Source organism: Trachymyrmex cornetzi, unplaced genomic scaffold (genome assembly GCF_001594075.2).
Source record: "Trachymyrmex cornetzi isolate Tcor2-1 unplaced genomic scaffold, Tcor1.1 scaffold392, whole genome shotgun sequence".
NCBI classification, from domain to species: Eukaryota; Metazoa; Arthropoda; class Insecta; order Hymenoptera; family Formicidae; genus Trachymyrmex; species Trachymyrmex cornetzi.
Window position 1 is genome coordinate 966,183 of NW_017298663.1, and position 17,699 is coordinate 983,881.

General features: G+C 34.9%; 3 protein-coding genes across 5 annotated transcripts in view; 2 read left to right on the forward strand and 1 right to left on the reverse strand.

Annotated features, from left to right (window-relative positions):
- LOC108764096 (sulfotransferase 1C4) overlaps positions 1 to 4,694 on the forward strand; it is a 6,878-nt gene extending 2,184 nt beyond the window's left edge. Inside the window, exons 3-6 of the mRNA XM_018512128.1 lie at positions 761 to 926; positions 1,666 to 1,792; positions 1,910 to 2,004; positions 4,345 to 4,694. Coding sequence (XP_018367630.1) covers positions 761 to 926; positions 1,666 to 1,792; positions 1,910 to 2,004; positions 4,345 to 4,623 — 667 coding nt within the window. The 3' untranslated portion in view covers positions 4,624 to 4,694. The remainder of the gene's footprint in view (positions 1 to 760; positions 927 to 1,665; positions 1,793 to 1,909; positions 2,005 to 4,344) is intronic.
- A 2,332-nt stretch (positions 4,695 to 7,026) lies between these two features.
- On the forward strand, positions 7,027 to 11,143 carry Incenp (Inner centromere protein). 2 transcript variants are annotated; one of them, XM_018512125.1, is made up of 7 exons: positions 7,027 to 7,695; positions 7,792 to 8,862; positions 8,966 to 9,082; positions 9,811 to 10,007; positions 10,083 to 10,467; positions 10,555 to 10,681; positions 10,766 to 11,143. In XM_018512125.1, exons 1-7 carry the CDS (start codon positions 7,294 to 7,296, stop codon positions 10,987 to 10,989), a joined length of 2,523 nt encoding a protein of 840 aa, XP_018367627.1. In that variant the 5' UTR covers positions 7,027 to 7,293; the 3' UTR covers positions 10,990 to 11,143. The 2 variants fall into 2 exon arrangements, with proteins under 2 accessions (XP_018367627.1, XP_018367625.1); XM_018512123.1 differs by having other exon boundaries at positions 7,028 to 7,695; positions 8,966 to 9,136.
- Positions 11,144 to 11,354: 211 nt separating this feature from the next.
- The window catches only part of WDY (WD repeat-containing protein WDY), an 8,051-nt gene continuing 1,706 nt past the window's right edge, over positions 11,355 to 17,699 (reverse strand). Inside the window, exons 5-19 of one of the 2 annotated variants that reach the window (XM_018512122.1) lie at positions 17,045 to 17,156; positions 16,845 to 16,981; positions 16,567 to 16,761; positions 16,123 to 16,330; positions 15,841 to 16,046; positions 15,509 to 15,709; positions 15,116 to 15,360; positions 13,427 to 13,681; positions 13,264 to 13,341; positions 12,913 to 13,172; positions 12,577 to 12,817; positions 12,329 to 12,506; positions 12,070 to 12,270; positions 11,621 to 11,709; positions 11,355 to 11,513 (exon numbers count right to left, since the gene is read on the reverse strand). In XM_018512122.1, the coding sequence (XP_018367624.1) occupies positions 11,432 to 11,513; positions 11,621 to 11,709; positions 12,070 to 12,270; positions 12,329 to 12,506; positions 12,577 to 12,817; positions 12,913 to 13,172; positions 13,264 to 13,341; positions 13,427 to 13,681; positions 15,116 to 15,360; positions 15,509 to 15,709; positions 15,841 to 16,046; positions 16,123 to 16,330; positions 16,567 to 16,761; positions 16,845 to 16,981; positions 17,045 to 17,156 (2,688 nt within the window). In that variant the 3' untranslated portion in view covers positions 11,355 to 11,431. Of the gene's footprint in view, positions 11,514 to 11,620; positions 11,710 to 12,069; positions 12,271 to 12,328; positions 12,507 to 12,576; positions 12,818 to 12,912; positions 13,173 to 13,263; positions 13,345 to 13,426; positions 13,682 to 15,115; positions 15,361 to 15,508; positions 15,710 to 15,840; positions 16,047 to 16,122; positions 16,331 to 16,566; positions 16,762 to 16,844; positions 16,982 to 17,044; positions 17,157 to 17,699 lie in introns of both variants that reach the window. The other variant, XM_018512121.1, reaches the window with a different exon arrangement.

The window sequence follows — 17,699 nt, forward strand, 5'->3', positions numbered from 1 at the left end:
GGAATCGAACCAAAAAACCTTTCAGTCCGAGCCCCTGGCCGCTGGTAATTATGCGGGACGGCGGACGCTCGCTGCTGACTATACGCGATGACGCACATGCACATACACGAAAAATAGAGAGAAAGAAATACTCGTATATACACTCGCTCGTTCTTTCACTTACTTATTCACTCATTACCTTGATTCGATGTTTTCGTACTGTCGTAATTTGGAAAAGGCGGATGAATAATTCTTCAGGACCATAATGAGATGACGTATTTCCACATAAATCACGCGGAGTAATAAGCCGAACGTTTTTCTTTCATAAAATGTATTAACATATATCAACTATCAATATATTCGTGGATTTACTTATATGTACATTCAAGGGCAGATCCAAACATTTGTCAAGGGGAAGCTACTGACGGATTTATAAATTTTTGGGTTGATTTTTGGATTGCCGGATTTCTGAAACATCATGCGCCAATTGTAAATAAAGTCGGACGTAACATTAAAATCGTAATTTTAAATAAAAATCGAATATTATTAATTTCGAATATATGTACATGTCTATGAAACTAATAAATCATAAAATTAGTACTATATTATCGGTTTATTACTCTTAAATTCTAATCTAATCACTTAAATTCTAATCTAATCTCTTAAATTCTAATCTAATCACTTAAATATCAACAGGGACACGAACTCCTGTAAGAATGACAGTCTTTAATAGTACCTTGTCACTGATATAATATATCAAAAGAAATATTTTTATTTTTAGAATAGGAGCAATATTAGACGATCATATTGCAACGGAAAATATTCCTGGTAGGATCAATACGGAGAAATATAGTATCGAATTTGTGCGAAATCAGTCTTCTCCACGTTTCATTAAAAGTCACATGTCTTTCGAATTGTTACCGACAGTCGTAAATAGCTCTTGCAAGGTATATTAACATACATATATATTAAATGTTCCGTTTCATTTATAAAAACGAACAAAAATATGATAAATGCTGAGAAAAAAATTTTTTAAATATATACAATAAAATTTGTGATAATTACAAAGTCAGTCAAAAACGCCGTGGATGACTTGGAGTCAGACATGTAAATTAAGATTCTAAAATCTTAGATATGTAATTGAAGGTTAAATATATGCTTAATTTATACTTAAACAATATTTAAATTTTTTATGTCGACATAATAAATTAAAATATTATTTAAGTAAATATAAATTAGTAAAGGACTCTTCTCTTATCAGTAAGTAAAGATATAAGTGAAAAGAACATATAAGAGTCAATTAAACATTATTCAATTTTCTGTGCATTAAGACATAAAATGTATTCTTAACAATAAACTTTAAAACGAAATTATCCGATTATTAGTACTATTAGAAATAGTTGAAATCTTCTTGGTAATATTTCAAAAAGATTGCAGATTTTTTGTGTAATGTTTTATCAACCTTTCAGCAAGGTTTCATGTGCAAGAATTGCGGAAATTTGCTATTTCAGAGCTGTCTCAGAAATGTTGCAGACATATTTCGCAATTTTTATGAAATGTTTTACTTTTCAGTTGAAATATTTCTCAGATATTTTTGAAAACTTTCGGTGTATGGGAAGAATATATTAAAAAATAAAAACTATAGATAATATATATACTTTTCAAAGATGCTATTTTTGCTTTTAGATTATTTATGTCGCAAGAAATCCAAGAGACGTAGTAGTCTCGTGGTATAATTTCATGAAAGTGATAACACATTTTCAGTATCAGGGAACTTTCGAACAGTTCTGTAATAATTTCATGAATGATCACAGTAAGTTTTAAAAAATATTATTGATTGTTACAATTTAATTGTATAAATATTATTGATTGTTACAATTTAATTTAATTTTTCTCGATTTTTCAAGAACCTAAATTTCCATAATTTCAGCACTATGGAGTCCATATTGGGAACATGTGAAACAAGCTTGGGCGATGAGATACAGAGCAAATATGATGTTCCTCTTTTACGAAAATCTGTTGAAGGTGGGTTAGAAATAAATTCTACTTTACACTTTCGTGTAAAAAAGAAAAAATTATTTTTAAGTAATTATGCAGTAATTATGCAATATAAGGGACCATCCTCCAATGACTTTGACCTTGATATATGTTGTCAAGGTCATGATCCCGAGTGACCTTGAACAAATTTTAGCCGTCGCTCGTTGTTCGTTAAAAAGTTATTAACAAAAAAAGTTCTTCAATAAAACCTAACTTTTGGACTGCGCTCCGATGAGACAAATTCCCTGCTTTAACAGCGCAAAATATTTTCTCATATAATTTTTGTGTCTTTAGAGCCAGAGAATTTGTATTTTTGAAGCAGAGAATTTGTATTTTTAAAGCAGAGAATTTGTATTTTTAAAAGCATAGAATTTGCGTTTTAAAATAAAAAAATGTGGTTTTAAAGCAAAGAATTTGTGTTTGTAAAGCAAGAAATACTTTATTATGTATAATGTACACCTTTTCCATTCTTTTTATGTGGACAGAAGTTTAAATCTAACATTTCGCGAAAATAAACACTGTAACTGTGAACACGATTACATCGTTGTCGCCCAAATTCCTATAACGATTGAAATATATGTTACAAATATATAACTTCATTTATTTTTGTTGAAATTTATAAACTTATCTTATGATTTAAATAAGCAAATCTATCCTGAATCTCACGTTTTCGATTGTTCGTGTATGCTCGTTTCAATGCGAAAGATAAAATTCATGCAAAAATTCCTCAGATATAGCATTTACGTAGACAAAATTAACCAGTATCGTCCGTTTATGATCGATCAAATTGTATTTTAAATATTTTAAAAATACAAATTCTCTGTATTATTTATTATATAAGATACCATAGACACATATACCATAGAAGTTGGAAGCCAATTATAAATCATATTGGAAAAGTGAAAAATGTTCCCGGTGTGATGCAAATGTTGGCAAATGCATCTTTAAGTTCCAGTTGCAAAATTGCTCTCACATTATTAAGTTGGATTTTTTACAATTTCATACTATTCAGACGTTTTTATTTGTTAAAGTTTATATATTCCGACGTTATTATTTTGTAATTTCAAATTTGTTTCCTAAAATTGAAAATGAATCGATCGGAGTCGAAACATTTGTGTGTAATGTAATATCATTAAATCGTTTTATGTATTTACATCTAGCTCGTTGCCCAACATTATATATTTTGATTTCTTCGAATCGAGCCACTGAATGTTATTTATAAACATTTAAAATTAACAAATAATATCATTTAAAGTTCGCGTGTTCAGGTGTGATACAACAAATTCCAACGCAAACTTTAGATAATAAGATTCACTAATTAAGCTCTGTGTTCACGGTGCTAGAACTCGGTTCGAATTGTCGGACAAAGAAATGTATAGCCAATCAACTTGCTGTTTTTTCCATACAAATATGAGTATCGACTACTCATTCCTGGATCCAAGAACTCGAAGTTCTAGCACCGTGAACACAAGGCTTAATGATCAAGAAGACGAAGTATACACATTCATATGGGAATGATCCCGATTGATCACGGCTCGATTGGACATCACCAATCACAGCGACCGGTGCTTAGGAGCTTTGTAGTCTCAAGCGCTGTGAGTGGCTCGTGTCCAATTGAGCCGTGTCCAACTGGGTGCCACCCGTTTTGAAGTGCAAATAAAAAGGTTTATGAGTCATTGTATTAATTACAATTAATCATTCTTTTTTGAACCATGTACTTGACCGAAATAATTAACAGGATCTAAATTCAACTAAGTTTATACATGGAATCGTTTGTATTTCGTATGAAGAGTTATGAAGTACCATTAAAAACATTTGTAAATCATCCAGACATTTTTAATTAAATATTAAAATATCATGTATTTGACCGAAATATAAATACAGGCGCTACGGTCACGGAAATTCCGTTAGACACGATAGGTAGTCTCTCTAGTATTTTGATATTCCAGGACGTATTATGAAATTGCTTAGAATGAGTTCCGATCGGAATTATTTAATTTTCGGTAATAAACCCATGTGGATAGAGTGTGTAGACAGTAATGCTTAGGTTCGGGGCGGCTACGCACTTCAAAACTCTTCATACGAAATACAAACGATTTAAAATAATAATTTTTACAACCGGAAGTTTTGTCCGGTCAAGTACACACACAACACACATACACAGCTCTGTAACAAACGTAATCCACATAACCTGAAACTTCTTCGTATCAAAGCTGCAGCCATATTACTTTTGAGCATTTGGACCCAATTCTAATTGGTCAAGACTGCGCATACTTGACGTTAATACACTTTTCTTCTTACATCTTATTATCTTCTTATTTTCCATAGGATTTACCTGGGAACATAAAAAAGATTGCTGCGTTCTTCGATAAGACTTACAGCAATGAACAAATTGCCAAGTTAGAGGAGCACTTAAAAATAGAGAATTTTCGCAAAAATCCTATGGTGAATCAACCGAGTCCTGATACTGTGATATCGTCGGATATGTTTATTCGACAAGGAACAACCGATGGTTGGAAAAAAATGTTTACACCGAAAATTGAAGAAAGATTTAGCAAATGGATCACTGATAATTTAAAGGATACGGATTTGTCTTTTCCAAGTTAGACTGTTGCACAAACAGTTACATAAGCAGTTGTAGTTATAATTTATGGATTTTTGGCTTAATTATGTTAGAAATAAACAGGATTACTATAATAAAATCGTAATAAAAAATTGTAAAGCTGATTTTTATATTTTAAACATTCTCCTAACAAAGGAACCACACGCAGTGTTAAATTCTGATTAATAAAATTTTGTATACATATATGTTACATAAAAAGATGAATTTAGAACATATTAGTTACAGCGGAAAAACTGTTCGAAAGGTGAAATCACCCTTTGTAATAGCGTTTTCGGCCCGACCGGGTTTGCACCAACCTAGGTTGGATTAATGGCGTTTTGCGCTCTCCTATTGGTAGAGCGTGTGACATCAACCAATAGGAAAGATTAATCCAACCCAGGTTGGTGCAAACCCGATCGGGCCGAAAACGCTATAAGTAACATGGGTTTTAGCTTTTTTCGCTGTATCTTATAGCGTTTTTGATTGGGAAAAAGTTAGTGCGCACCAGTGCGCATTCAGTTCACACTTAACACTGGACGAGTTCCATGGGTTGCACTGAATAGTGCAAGTTCAAAAGAACACGCCAAGATTTTCAGTGCTAAAGCTGAAGTGCCATTTTGAGTTGTAAGATTGTAAGGACTTGACTAGACTGCAGAAAAAACGCAGAAAAATAACTTCGACATCTCATGTTCATAACTTTAAATAATGATTTTTTACTATATGTAATTAAATAATATATAAGATATCAAGAATATCATATATAATACATACTTATCAATAATTGTACACATTTGCATATGTTGCGTTTTCAGTTCAATCGCGCAGATTTACTTGTCCCTCTACTGTATATCCTTATACTGTGACAAAACGATGCTCTGATATTCTATATATTAATCTGTTTTCTGTTCCTGCATTAGACTATTCTAGAACTCTCTTTCTCGCTTTAAATAAAAATCAAACGTATTTCTATCCCACTTTAAGTTCCAAAAGTGTACACTAGTTCAGCCACAGAAAACAGACCTTATATATCCAGTGCACTGAACTGGCACTGTTAAAATATCTCGTACCACTTAGTGCGCACTGAGTGCGCACTACGCGAGTGTCGTGCGGTCAAATGAACACGTTACACTAGCCAAGTGCGCATTGGCACTGCCAATCGAACACGCTCTTGACACTGGGTGTTTTCCAATTGCAATATCCCTAGACACTTTCGTGCATACGGCAACACAAGTTGCGTTCCAATTGTCCGTTATCGTCGACACATCCGTACTCAGTCGAGGGCTGTGTAAGCTTACTTTTTTTTGTTTTATACAAGCGGAAAAAGCTACATTTAATCTAACTCCATCCGAAACGGATCTCAACCGTGCACAACGTACACATTTTGCTCGAATTGAATCGTGCACAACGTTACACTTTGTGCATTCCTGTGTACGTTTGTGTTAAGCAATTGGAAAGCACCCACTGAGTGCAGCCAGTGCATCCCAATCGAAAATGCTATAAAGCCCAATGTCCACGATACTAGAAATCGGTTCGAGATCTCGGACAGAGAAAAAATTAACAAATCGCATTTGAACAATTTGATCACATGACCATTGCGATTAGTCAATTCTTTCTTCATTCTAGAGTCCTAGATTTATCAGAAAGGCGCAACCGGCTTAAGTCAGTATGACAAAGGTGCTAAGGAGAGTACTAAACATGGCCGACATGCTATGAAACTGCCTTTAATCTATGTCAAACAAGATAAGACGTGTAGGATAATGTGAGATAGAATGTATAGATAAAATGAAATAGAAATATGTCACTAGTATTATAAATGGCTGCCAAGTCACGCAATTGGTCAGATTGCAACAGCGAATCAGAATGCATAACACCGGTTGCGCCTCTCTGATAAATCTAGGACTCTACTTCATCCAAAGTCTCGGACTGATTTCTAACATCATGGGCACAAGGCTTAGCCCGGATCCTCATACGAGCAACAGCGCTTTGACACAGAGTTCTGATTGGTGAAAAGCCGGTTGTGGGGGTAAAATTTACCTTCATCATCCGTTTTTCACCAATCGATGTTCGGTGTCAAAGCGCTGTTGCCCGTATGAGGATCCGGGCTAATAACTCCGGCACACCAGCGCGATGTTCGTCGCGCGCGACACGCGATATCCAATGAGAGTATACCTTTAGAATGAGAACATCGGTAAAGCTGTACACTCATTGGATATCGAGTGTCGCGCGCGACGAACATTGCGCTGGTGTGCCGGAGGCATAAGTGTGCACGAAATTGTCTAGGGATATTGCAATTGGAAAGTACCCAGTACATACTCGCGGACGCAGACGGAATCGATGGCGGTTACAGATGTCGCCAATGTCTTGATTCAAATTAAACGGAAAAAGTCGTTATCCTTGTGGTGTGGCGGCTGGCTGGGGATGGACATTCTGATTCATTTCGATCATCGATGTACCCGCTAAAGAGCAACCAGCGTTCGATACGTAACTCATCCGAATCTTATAGTTTTGTGTCGTGTGATTATTATTATTATTATTATTTTTGTTGCTGTTAGTGCTATTCCGCAGCAATGTCGTAATGTTGCTGAGATTCGTATTGCCTAGATAAAAATTAAATTAAACTGATATTTATCTCTACCGCGGAGATTGACGTACAAGAACGAATCTTCTCCGGCGCCATGAACTCTCGATCGAAGGACGAGATCCGAGATATTATTCACAAGGATCTGCTATTTATTCACAATCATGGTGTTGAACTGTCGAATCGTCTTGCCGAGGCTCTTACAAACAGTATGTCCCACCTGCATGAGTTGTTGGTGCATTTGTCACAACCGTCGACCGGCCCACTTATGGCAAAAACGCCGAAGATGCTGCGAAAGAAGGTTGTCCAACACATCGAAACCATACTCGAGGACGAGGTGCTTCAAAATATCTCGCCAACTAGTTCCCTTTATTCTATCAATGAAGAGAAGCAAAAGGAGAACGAGGTAATGGGAGGTAGAATCAAAAGAGGAGCATCCAAAAAAGCAGAGGATAATATCAGGAAACAAAGCTCCATTCTTAATAATTCCAAAAAGAAAGTAAGTAATGATAATTTTCAATATCATACTTATGGTATTACAAGTTGATTTTTAAGTTACAGAATATTATATAATATATAATTTTATGAATATTAGGTAAAGAGAGAAAGCCACATTAAAAGAAAGAAATACAATATAAGCAGTTCTGATGAAGATGAGAATGTTTCCAAGTACAGTAAAGTCGAAGAAAGTATAACAGATATAAAAGGAACCACAAAAAGAGTGACAAGGAAGAACTCTAAACAGATCGTTCAGCCTACAACCTCAATTGAAAAATCAAAAATTACTGAAAAAGCTAAGGTCAATGAAAATAACTTTGAATTACCAGTTCTGCGACGCTCTAGTAGAAGAAGCTCTAAGAGTTCTCAGAATAGGGAAGTGAATACAGTGAATGATGCCATTATGCCCAATATAGATGATATCGAAGAACCATCTATGTATGAAGATGCAGTTGGAAGGCCTGTTCCAATTATGAACTCAACTCTAAAATATAGCCCGTTTATGTCCAAAAAGGAATTGAATGCTACTGTGGTATTAGACCGTTTACCAAATCAACCACCAAAATTAAATGAAACAGTGGTGATTCAGAAGGCAATAAACATAAAAAATAGTAGTAGTTTGAAAGAAACAGAAAATACTAAGAACACACTGCCAAATAATACGCAAGCATACAAAACACCTGCACAATATGATGACTATAATGAATTAATTACAGACGATGAATCATCGCCTGAAGTGATAAGACCGAAGAAGCAACTTAATAGGAAGCAGCCTAATAAAAAAGAAACAGAAGATATGTTAGCGATATCTAGCGAGGAAACCTCTAATATACCAGTGAAAACCCTCAAAAACGCAAATGTGTCCACGGTCACACAAGAAAGTAAAACATATAAATCTAATGCATTATTTAGTCCTTATGCAAAAGAATCTGTGAAGAAGCGAGTTGAAGCATTTGAACAAGCGGTTATGCATAGTCCGAAGTCTGTCGACATAGATGCTCCAACCAGAATAACTAGAACGAAAACTCGTGCAATGGCCACTGCAGAAATGCAGGCAGGAGCGAAAACAACGGAGAAAAATGTTGCGCAAATATTAGCTCGTAAGTCGCTCGCTAAAGCTAAGAAGATTTCGTTAGCGAAACAAAAAAACAATAATGAATTTAAAGAGGTAAAGGAATCTGTGGTTATTTATACTTTATAATTATTTTAATCTCTTCTATTCTCTTTTACTGCTGTATTTCATTAGCAATAAATTAAACTTTCTCTTTCAGAACAAAGAACAACTGCCAGAACGAATTAATAAATTACTGACCCAAACTGATAAATCAAATGTAAAAATGCAACAGTTGAAAACGACACCTTTAAGCAAGACAAAATTGATGCAGCCTGTACTGTCTCTTAATCGTCTTCATACCCCTTCAAACACGCAAAATCTTTCGAACGTAAGATTAATACAAAATTTTATCTTTCTTAAATCGCAATATAGACCTATTCTTTTTGGCTGAACTTTTGCATCAGTTCATCTTCCTTTTTTCTCCAGGAGGAAAGAAGAGGAAGAAAGATGAACTGGTGCAAAAGTTCAGCCAAAAAGGACAGGTCTATTTAAGAAAGGTGCAATTTAAGAAAGATAAAATTTTGTCATATTTATTTATTTACATACTTCTACTAGAAATTAAAATATGCCTATTACGGTCGAAGCTGGATCTTTGTTGCTTAAATAATTCAATCTTGAATTATTAATATATACTATATATGTACTTGCATACATACCATATTGTAGTCTTTTTCAAACTGCGCGCCGAATTATTTTTCGGAACTAAATAAACGCAATTAAAACTACTTTAGCAATCGCGAAATAAATTGACAAGTAATTAATAATTTGATACTACCATCAAGCATCATATATTATAAAGATGTTAATATGTTAAAACTGTTAATAAATTTATTGCGAAAAATATTATCTCGGTCGAGACTTGAACCCGGATCTCTTGTATTCCGTACGAGCGTCCTAAGCCATTACACCACCGAGGCAAAAAATTTTTAATTTCTAGTATTGATTGTGTTTCTCACATATACGGTCTAAAATAAAGATATTGTTTACATACTTTTATTTTAGTATCCAAAAATTTTAACTGCCTCGCGCAACAATATTGTTATTGGCGTGGAGTCTTTCATTCAACCTATTACAAAATTACCAAAAACTATTACAACTTCCAATTCGGTAGAAAAGTTAGAGGAAAAGAAACGGCACGAGGAAGACGCGAGAAAAAAGAAAGACGAAGCTTTGAGATTACAGACGGAGGAGAAGAAAAGGTATACAAAAATTTCATAATGCTAATCAAAAGACGTACAGGCGGTATAATATCTCGATATATACTTTGTATACAGGAAGCGGCAAGAGAAGGAACTCAAAAACAAATTAGCAAGAGAAGCTAAGGAGAAGCAAGAATTAGAGAAACGGCAGAAAACCGAGAAAGAACGGGAAGAGAAGGCAAAATTAGCTCTTTTGACTCAAGAAAGGCATCGCGAGGAAGCGGAGAAGAAGCGTCTTGCCCAATTGCAACGAATACAGGAGAAGGAAGAACGTCGCAAATTGGAAGAGCAACAGAGATTGCAAAGGTTACAAGAACAAGAGGAAACGGAACGTCTGTTGGCCGAGCAAAGACGTCGAGAACAAGAAGCTGAAAGACGAAGGGAAGCGGAAGCAAGGGCTCAACAAGCCGCTGCCGAAGCTTTGAAACAGAAAAATCAGTTACTTGCGGCCCAAGCCAAAGTGAGTTATCTTTTTATGACGGAGAAAAAATTACTTAAATCCTACTTTCACTCAAAATTGATAAATCGCTTAATTGATTTTTTGCAGCATAAACAACAGACTAATAATAAGTATCAAGGTACTGTGAATTATGTGTTAGATAGTGAACCTGATGATGATGAAGAATCAGACGATGAAAGCAAACCGAAGCACGAGATACCGTATTGGGCGCAGGGTACGTGTATTTTCTTTTATATCTTTAATCATCATTAAAATAAGAAGAAAAGAATATGAATATGTGTTTCTTTTTTAATTGCAGCGCACATCCGCAAAGCACAACTTGCGATGCAACAATACATTCCCGAAGGAATAGTTAGTAAATTCTTCAATACTCGTAAGTGCACACCAGATTTGACTGAATTATTCCATGGCATAGATAGAAATCGATTGAAACGTACATCCAGTGCAATCTGGAAAACGCCACCGCGTATTTCCATGATGGAACCCGAGTTTGTCGAACAAAAATTGCCTTTAAAAAATTAATATCACAGAAATACGTGTGGATATAATCAGAGGCATTAAATATAGTATTGTATCCATGTGAAATGTAATAATGTTTAAGGTAAATTGTTTTAATTCGACAAACATGAAGTCATGTTGTTCGTTGTTATATCTCAATATTCATAGAATGATGATGCATGTACGTAGGTATCTTCATGATTTGACAATGTTTAATTTTTTTACTTATTTATATTTTATCACATATTTGCTGAAGAAGAAGTAAAGCCTACATATAATTAGATAATCGACTTAGTAAATAATTAGATAAAAAAATAATCGTTATGAATGCGAGTTTTACTAACTTGAGTAAATTAATTCTCATTTTAATTTATACAATGTGTAAAATATGTACTGTTTTAATATATATACTAACATTTTGCAAGAGTTTATAAGGTTAAAATGATGGCGAGCATTGCGGTAGATTTCATTTTGTGGAAGTGCCTTTGCCTCTTTGTATTACAGAAGAGCGCAGTGATTTCATTGTTCTTCTTAAGTATACCTTTTTACTGTAATTATAAATATTTTTAAAAAATATATATATATATCTCAAAGTATTCGACGGACACTGTGTGATATCTTTTCAATGGTTCCGAATAAAATTAAAAATCCATACGTAAGTTCTATTTTCTGTCCAAGCAGGAGTGTTTTCTGCGCCTCAACAGGTTTTAAAGAGTAGGTTGGTAAATACATATAAATTGGTATCTACAAATGTAAAATTTTTACAAGTTGAAATTGTATTACAGCGAATTCGATTGTATGCACTCAGTACACACTCATTGCGCACTCATGCACACATTAAAGCCATCGTACACATTTACATAAAAATATGTGTTCAATATAAATATAAAAATGGATTAAACAATGAAATCCTCAATATATTTTATTGTGCTGTTAAGTAAAGTCTGTATTTTATAATTCGAAATATTTGCATTTTACACAGATTATTAATATGCACTAGTGCGTCCAACCGAATCCGCTATATATAACAACATATAACGAATCTTACAAAATATATATTTTAATACATACAAAGTATGTATAATTGTATATGCATGTACTCACGTATGGCAAAGTATTGTCTAATCGCAGATATTTCTGATAGGTGTTTTCAGGTAACTGTGATTCATAATATGTCTTGAGCACAAGACTATCGAATTCCTTCCCGTACAACATATATTGCTCTTCTTCGAGAGTTTCTTTTGAGATGTCGATTTCCTTTTCCTCAATCTCTATCGGTAATCTTCTCATACCACCATGAAGTACCTTTGCACCATCCCAAATGTGTACATTGCGTTCCCATATATATTTTGTTCAAATGTACCTTCAAAGTGGTAGAACTGGCAAATCCTCTAATTATGTCGGCTGGAAGCTTATAATCCTCGAAATATTTTTGCACGGGCACAGTAGGCAGAATCGGGATCCAATCTCTAAACGTGCCCAGTGTTGATATATAACGACCTCCATAACTCCACAAACGTACTGTGCGATCTGCGCTACCGCTATCGTTTATTTAAATTTTTTAGTAAAGAGATGCACCTGTATCAAAACTTTTATAATAATTGTATATACCTGACTATCACTCGCGCGCTAGAAATGATTTGAAGAGAAGTGATTCCCTGCGTATGACCACGCACAGATGACAGCAGAAGTGGCAGCATTTGATTTCGTACTGCTCTCTTCGCTCTTCCGTCTATTTTATCTTTCCATAAAAATGGGAATTTTAATCTTAGTAGCGGCATGCAAATTTTCGGTGGATTTGGTAGCATGTAATTAGAGAGAAGCCATACTTTTATGTACCCTATACTATGACCTTCAAGGGGAAGTTTTAGGAATAAAATTGTAGACATTCGAAAAAAGATTTAACTGTGAAAAGGATGTAATCAAATCTTTAGAAAGTTCCAAAACCTGTTACAAGAAATTGATTTTCAGGATCGGTAGCTAAGGACGTGGCACAGTCACCGACAGTGTGTATGACCGAAAAAGCCCCTAAAAATCCCGCCGCAGGATGATGCGTCCATACTTGTATCAAACCGGAATCGAGGGCGACCAGCAGTGTGCCGACATTGGGTTTCGTTTCTCGCGTTGCTAGAAAGATTATCGTGCGTACCGCAGTTACGCGAACAATGTTCAATGCTGACTCTTGATGGGTACATGGAGTTAATTTTCTATTTCACAAGGAATCGTTACGTAAACGGTTTAAAACATTTCGACAAAAGAAACTTTTTCTTTCGTAGCCATAAGCGCATTATTATTTACTTAATCTGCTGATTGACGGATCCACTGATCTCATTCAATTTTCTAAACTCTTTTTGTGCGTCCGTCATTCTCGTGGACCTATTAAGTCAATTAGCCTTCGATTGTAAATTGCTAACATTTACTGTGTCAATTATTGTTCATGAAAATATCAAGTTGACATCACCTATTAACATCAGTCACTTGATACTTTCTAAAAGGCTGGCCCGTTTCAAGATTCCAGAGAATTAATTCTTCGTTGTACGATCCGGTAGCTAACAGCTGTGGATATCTCGCAGCCAAGCATAGAATGTCGTCGGTGTGACTGGTCGTCCAATTCTTTTTGCATATATCAGATTCGAAAATCGACAATTCTGTCACGTGTTTATTCCAACCGCAGCACAGAATTCGATTTTCATACCATGTGATGTTCGTTATTTCGCTGTAGAAAAAAATAATGTGAAATGAAAATTTATTATATCGCTCATGATATCGACGAAAAGTAACATTAGAAGATATTCTCTGACAGCGAATTATTCAGATTTGTTCACGTCCCACGCACCAACATGCTTCTACTATAGCATCGTGCTTGTTAGAGTGCGTAGAAGCTTGCATGTGACGCGGATAAACCTTTCTATTATATTGGATCAATATATACTAAAAGCTGCTGTGTGAAATTAGCAAAGTGTAAAAGTATATAAATATGTATTTTAAATGATTATAAATGATAATATTACTGCCATGTTAGTTAACAGAATATAATATATTATTTTATTGTCAAAAAGTTAATTATACGAGGGAAAATTAAAAAGTAAGGTCAATGTTGTATATTGAATAAAAAAGTAGGGCGGTATCATAGTCCGTTCTTATTTTAAGATCGTTTTAAGTAATGTCTTAAGATGTTAATGCAGTTCTCTGATTGATCCATACATCTTAAATACTGTACTTAAAACAGTCTTAAATATAAGAATCGACTATGAATACCGCCCAAAGACGGGGACATTCCGATAATCAAGCGAATAATCATGTTTAAAAGTGATACGTGACTAACTTCAGAAGATTCTCGATTATATTAATCACTTGTCAAAAAGTCACCTGCTCCCTCAAACCTCACTTATGAATCTGCCGCAACTCTGCTTACATACGTACAGAACAGTGACCTTTTTTATTCACTTTCACATTATGCACTGATTCATTGGCTGCGTTCAGCAGAGAAAATAGCTTTGCAACTGTTGTAAAATTCTTCAATATGATTAGTTTTTGCTTTCGGTTCCTTATAGATCTAAACATTAAATCAATTACATTGAAGAATTTTACAACAGTTGCAAAGCTGCTTTCTCTGCTGAACGCAGCCATTGTCGTGCGAGTGATTGAATTTACTATAATTTAAGTAACTTTGTCTCTAATTATAACTGCAACAAAAAACTTTTGGAAAGAAAATTGTATAAATAATTTTTCGAAAATGTCATAATTTTCCAATTACAATACTTTTTGTAATTTATGACGTTTTCCCTTGGGATACACTGGGTATAGCCTTGCACTGTACCAGTCGTGTGTAAGCGCTATACTGTACTGGAGTGGTGCATGCCATAGTGTATAATATAACTTCATTATTGCGCTAAAATCTCACTTTGTGTATAAAACTTGCACTACCATAATCGTAGAAACACAGTATACTAGACCTGCTCTTTTTAGTTGAACTTTTGCACCAATTCATCTTCCTTTCTCTTCAGGAAGAAAAAAGAAGGATGAATTGGTGCAAAAGTTTAGCCAAAAAGAATAAGCATACTGTTTAAATGCACTAGGAAAAACGCTATTAATATGGAATGTCACATAATTTGTGAGAAAAAGAGCAGTTATTTAATATCCGCTGTACCATTGATGATCAACTATCATATCGCGTATACAGATTCCGGTATTGTAATTCCATATTTTCACTGAACCATTTCTTGCGCCAGTCACTAAAAATTGCTCCGAATCATCGAAGCACGCCGCCGTGATCTCGATGTCGGCGTACTGTCCATATTGTATAACACTGTGAGCGTGTGGTATCAAACGTAAACGGCGTCCGTACCATGGATCCCATACGATGATGCATGAATCCAATCCCGTAGAAACAATCTGCATTCCGATAAAATAACATATATCATTGTTTTATTAAAACTGTGCAACTGTGTGTTATCTTATTGAATTATGCAACTGTTTTATTAAATAATTCAATTTTCATTAATGATTTTATTAATGATTTTCGGATAAAAGAGAAAGTTACCACACGGAAGAGCTGATTGTACAGGACACAACTAACGCCCTTGGTGTGCGTATAGCCGTCTGAGGTTTCCTCGTTAATTACGTGCTCGCAAACGAGAACAGCTATCATCATGCTGGCAATAATCATCGTACAGGTCAGCGTGTTGAACACTACCGTCATCGGAGTGTATTCACTTAGCTCACACGGTAATTTGTTGTATGTCTGTTTACGAATTGTACACATATCTTCTATTATTTATTAAAAGAAAAATATGACTTATAAAACGATAAGAAAAATAAAAATGTTCAACAAAAAGGAGACTATTGCATCTAAGAATTGTAATTTTTCTATACCTGAATGCAGCTAAGAGCTGGAACATCCCATACTTTTACGCATCTGTCTTTTGACAAGGAATAAATGCGATTGCCGGCGTTAGTTATGATAAGCGCGCAGATAGTCGATCGGTGCCCTGACAAAACAGCATTTGCTTTCCTGGGGATAAACGGATTCCAAATGCGAATCACGCAGTCTGGTCCACCCGTTACCAATATATGACTTTCTGAAAAAATCATTGTAAAATCGGATCTGATTTATATCAAAATCTCTGTATCTGCGATTGCAAAGCGAAAGGATACCATCGCACAGCGTGAAACAGGATATTCCCATGAGAACTTGAAATTTATATTGCATTCTTGTCCCTCTTGTATCGAAAACGCACAAAGAACAATCAGAGCATTGGCTACTCGACACAAATGCACGTAAGCTTCCATAATAAGCTACCTGGCTCGTCCAGTTCGTATGTATATTTTTTATTTCTATGACATTTAATCCTTGTATCTCCCCCTAATTGTAGTAATCTTTTAGCAAAGTAATTTTCCACAAAGCCTTCAACTACATCTATGAAGCAAACCTTTAATTTATATTAGAGTAAGACGTAATCAAATTTGAACCTACTTTGAAGTTCGTGCAATAAACAATTTTATAGAGTAATTATTCACTTTAGAGGAGGTTTCTCCGATGACCTTGATATATGTTGTTAAAGTCATGGTCCTGAGTGACCTCCAACAAGTTTTACTTACTTTAATGACATTGTCGTAACGGAAAATGATCAAGTCACATGCAGTATATTGCTTGAAAGGTCCTCTATCTGTAGGATTAAAGGCCATGATTGTAACAGAACCACTTGTATCACCTAAGACGATGTAAGAATTTTCGTTCATATTTCTACTAAAGTAATAGTGCATGCAAGCAACTGCATTTTCCAAACTGGATATCTAGAAATATTTATTATTAATTACAATTAGCATGGATAGATGATGAATGATAAAGTTTTACGAAATCTGGGTTAATCGCTGACCAGTATGCGAAGATCGAACTTTTTTGCCGCGACGTCGTAAAATCTCAAATCGTATTCTGTTGAACTCGTGCACACCATCTGAACATCTGGTAGCACGATCATATCAGTTATAACAGTAGATTGCACTTTTAAAAACGCTGCAAAAAAGGTATCGACAAAAATGTTAGCTGAAGATGAGAGAGGAATTAAGAAGTACTAACGATTCTTGGATTGCACAGTACGCTCATAGTTGAGATCTAATGACCAGTAATTAATCACTCCCTCTCGACTAACAGTTAAATAACAACCTCGGCGGAAACTCGTGCTTTTATCCTAAAAGTTGACATAATAAATCTGCGATAATTGTAAAAGACAGAAGCAAACAACATTTTTTTCAGAAGAGTGATCAATGCAAAAATCGATCAACTTTTTTATTAAGAATCAGAATGTGTTTTTCTCTCTCTCCAACATAATTAAGAAATGTTTTTCCAATCTATTCCAGAACGTAAAAAAGTATTACTATTAATATAGGAGAGTGAGCTTTCTCTGATATAATAAAACACGTAAAAAAGAACGTAAAAAAGTATTACTATTAATATAGGAGAGTGAGCTTTCTCTGATATAATAATAATATAATAAAAGAAGAGATGGTAAAAGTACCGATTAGAGGACCCCTCCCCAATGACCTTAACCTTGACATATGTTGTCAAGGTCATGTCCCTGAGTAACCTCCACAGGTTTTAGCCGTCACTCGTAAAGCTGGAAACACAATAGACACAGACAATAGGCACAGGCAACAGGGAATAACGAGCCGTCCAATCAGAGCTTTGGGGTATAAGTTCGATATTATATCCCAGAGCTCTGATTGGACGGCTC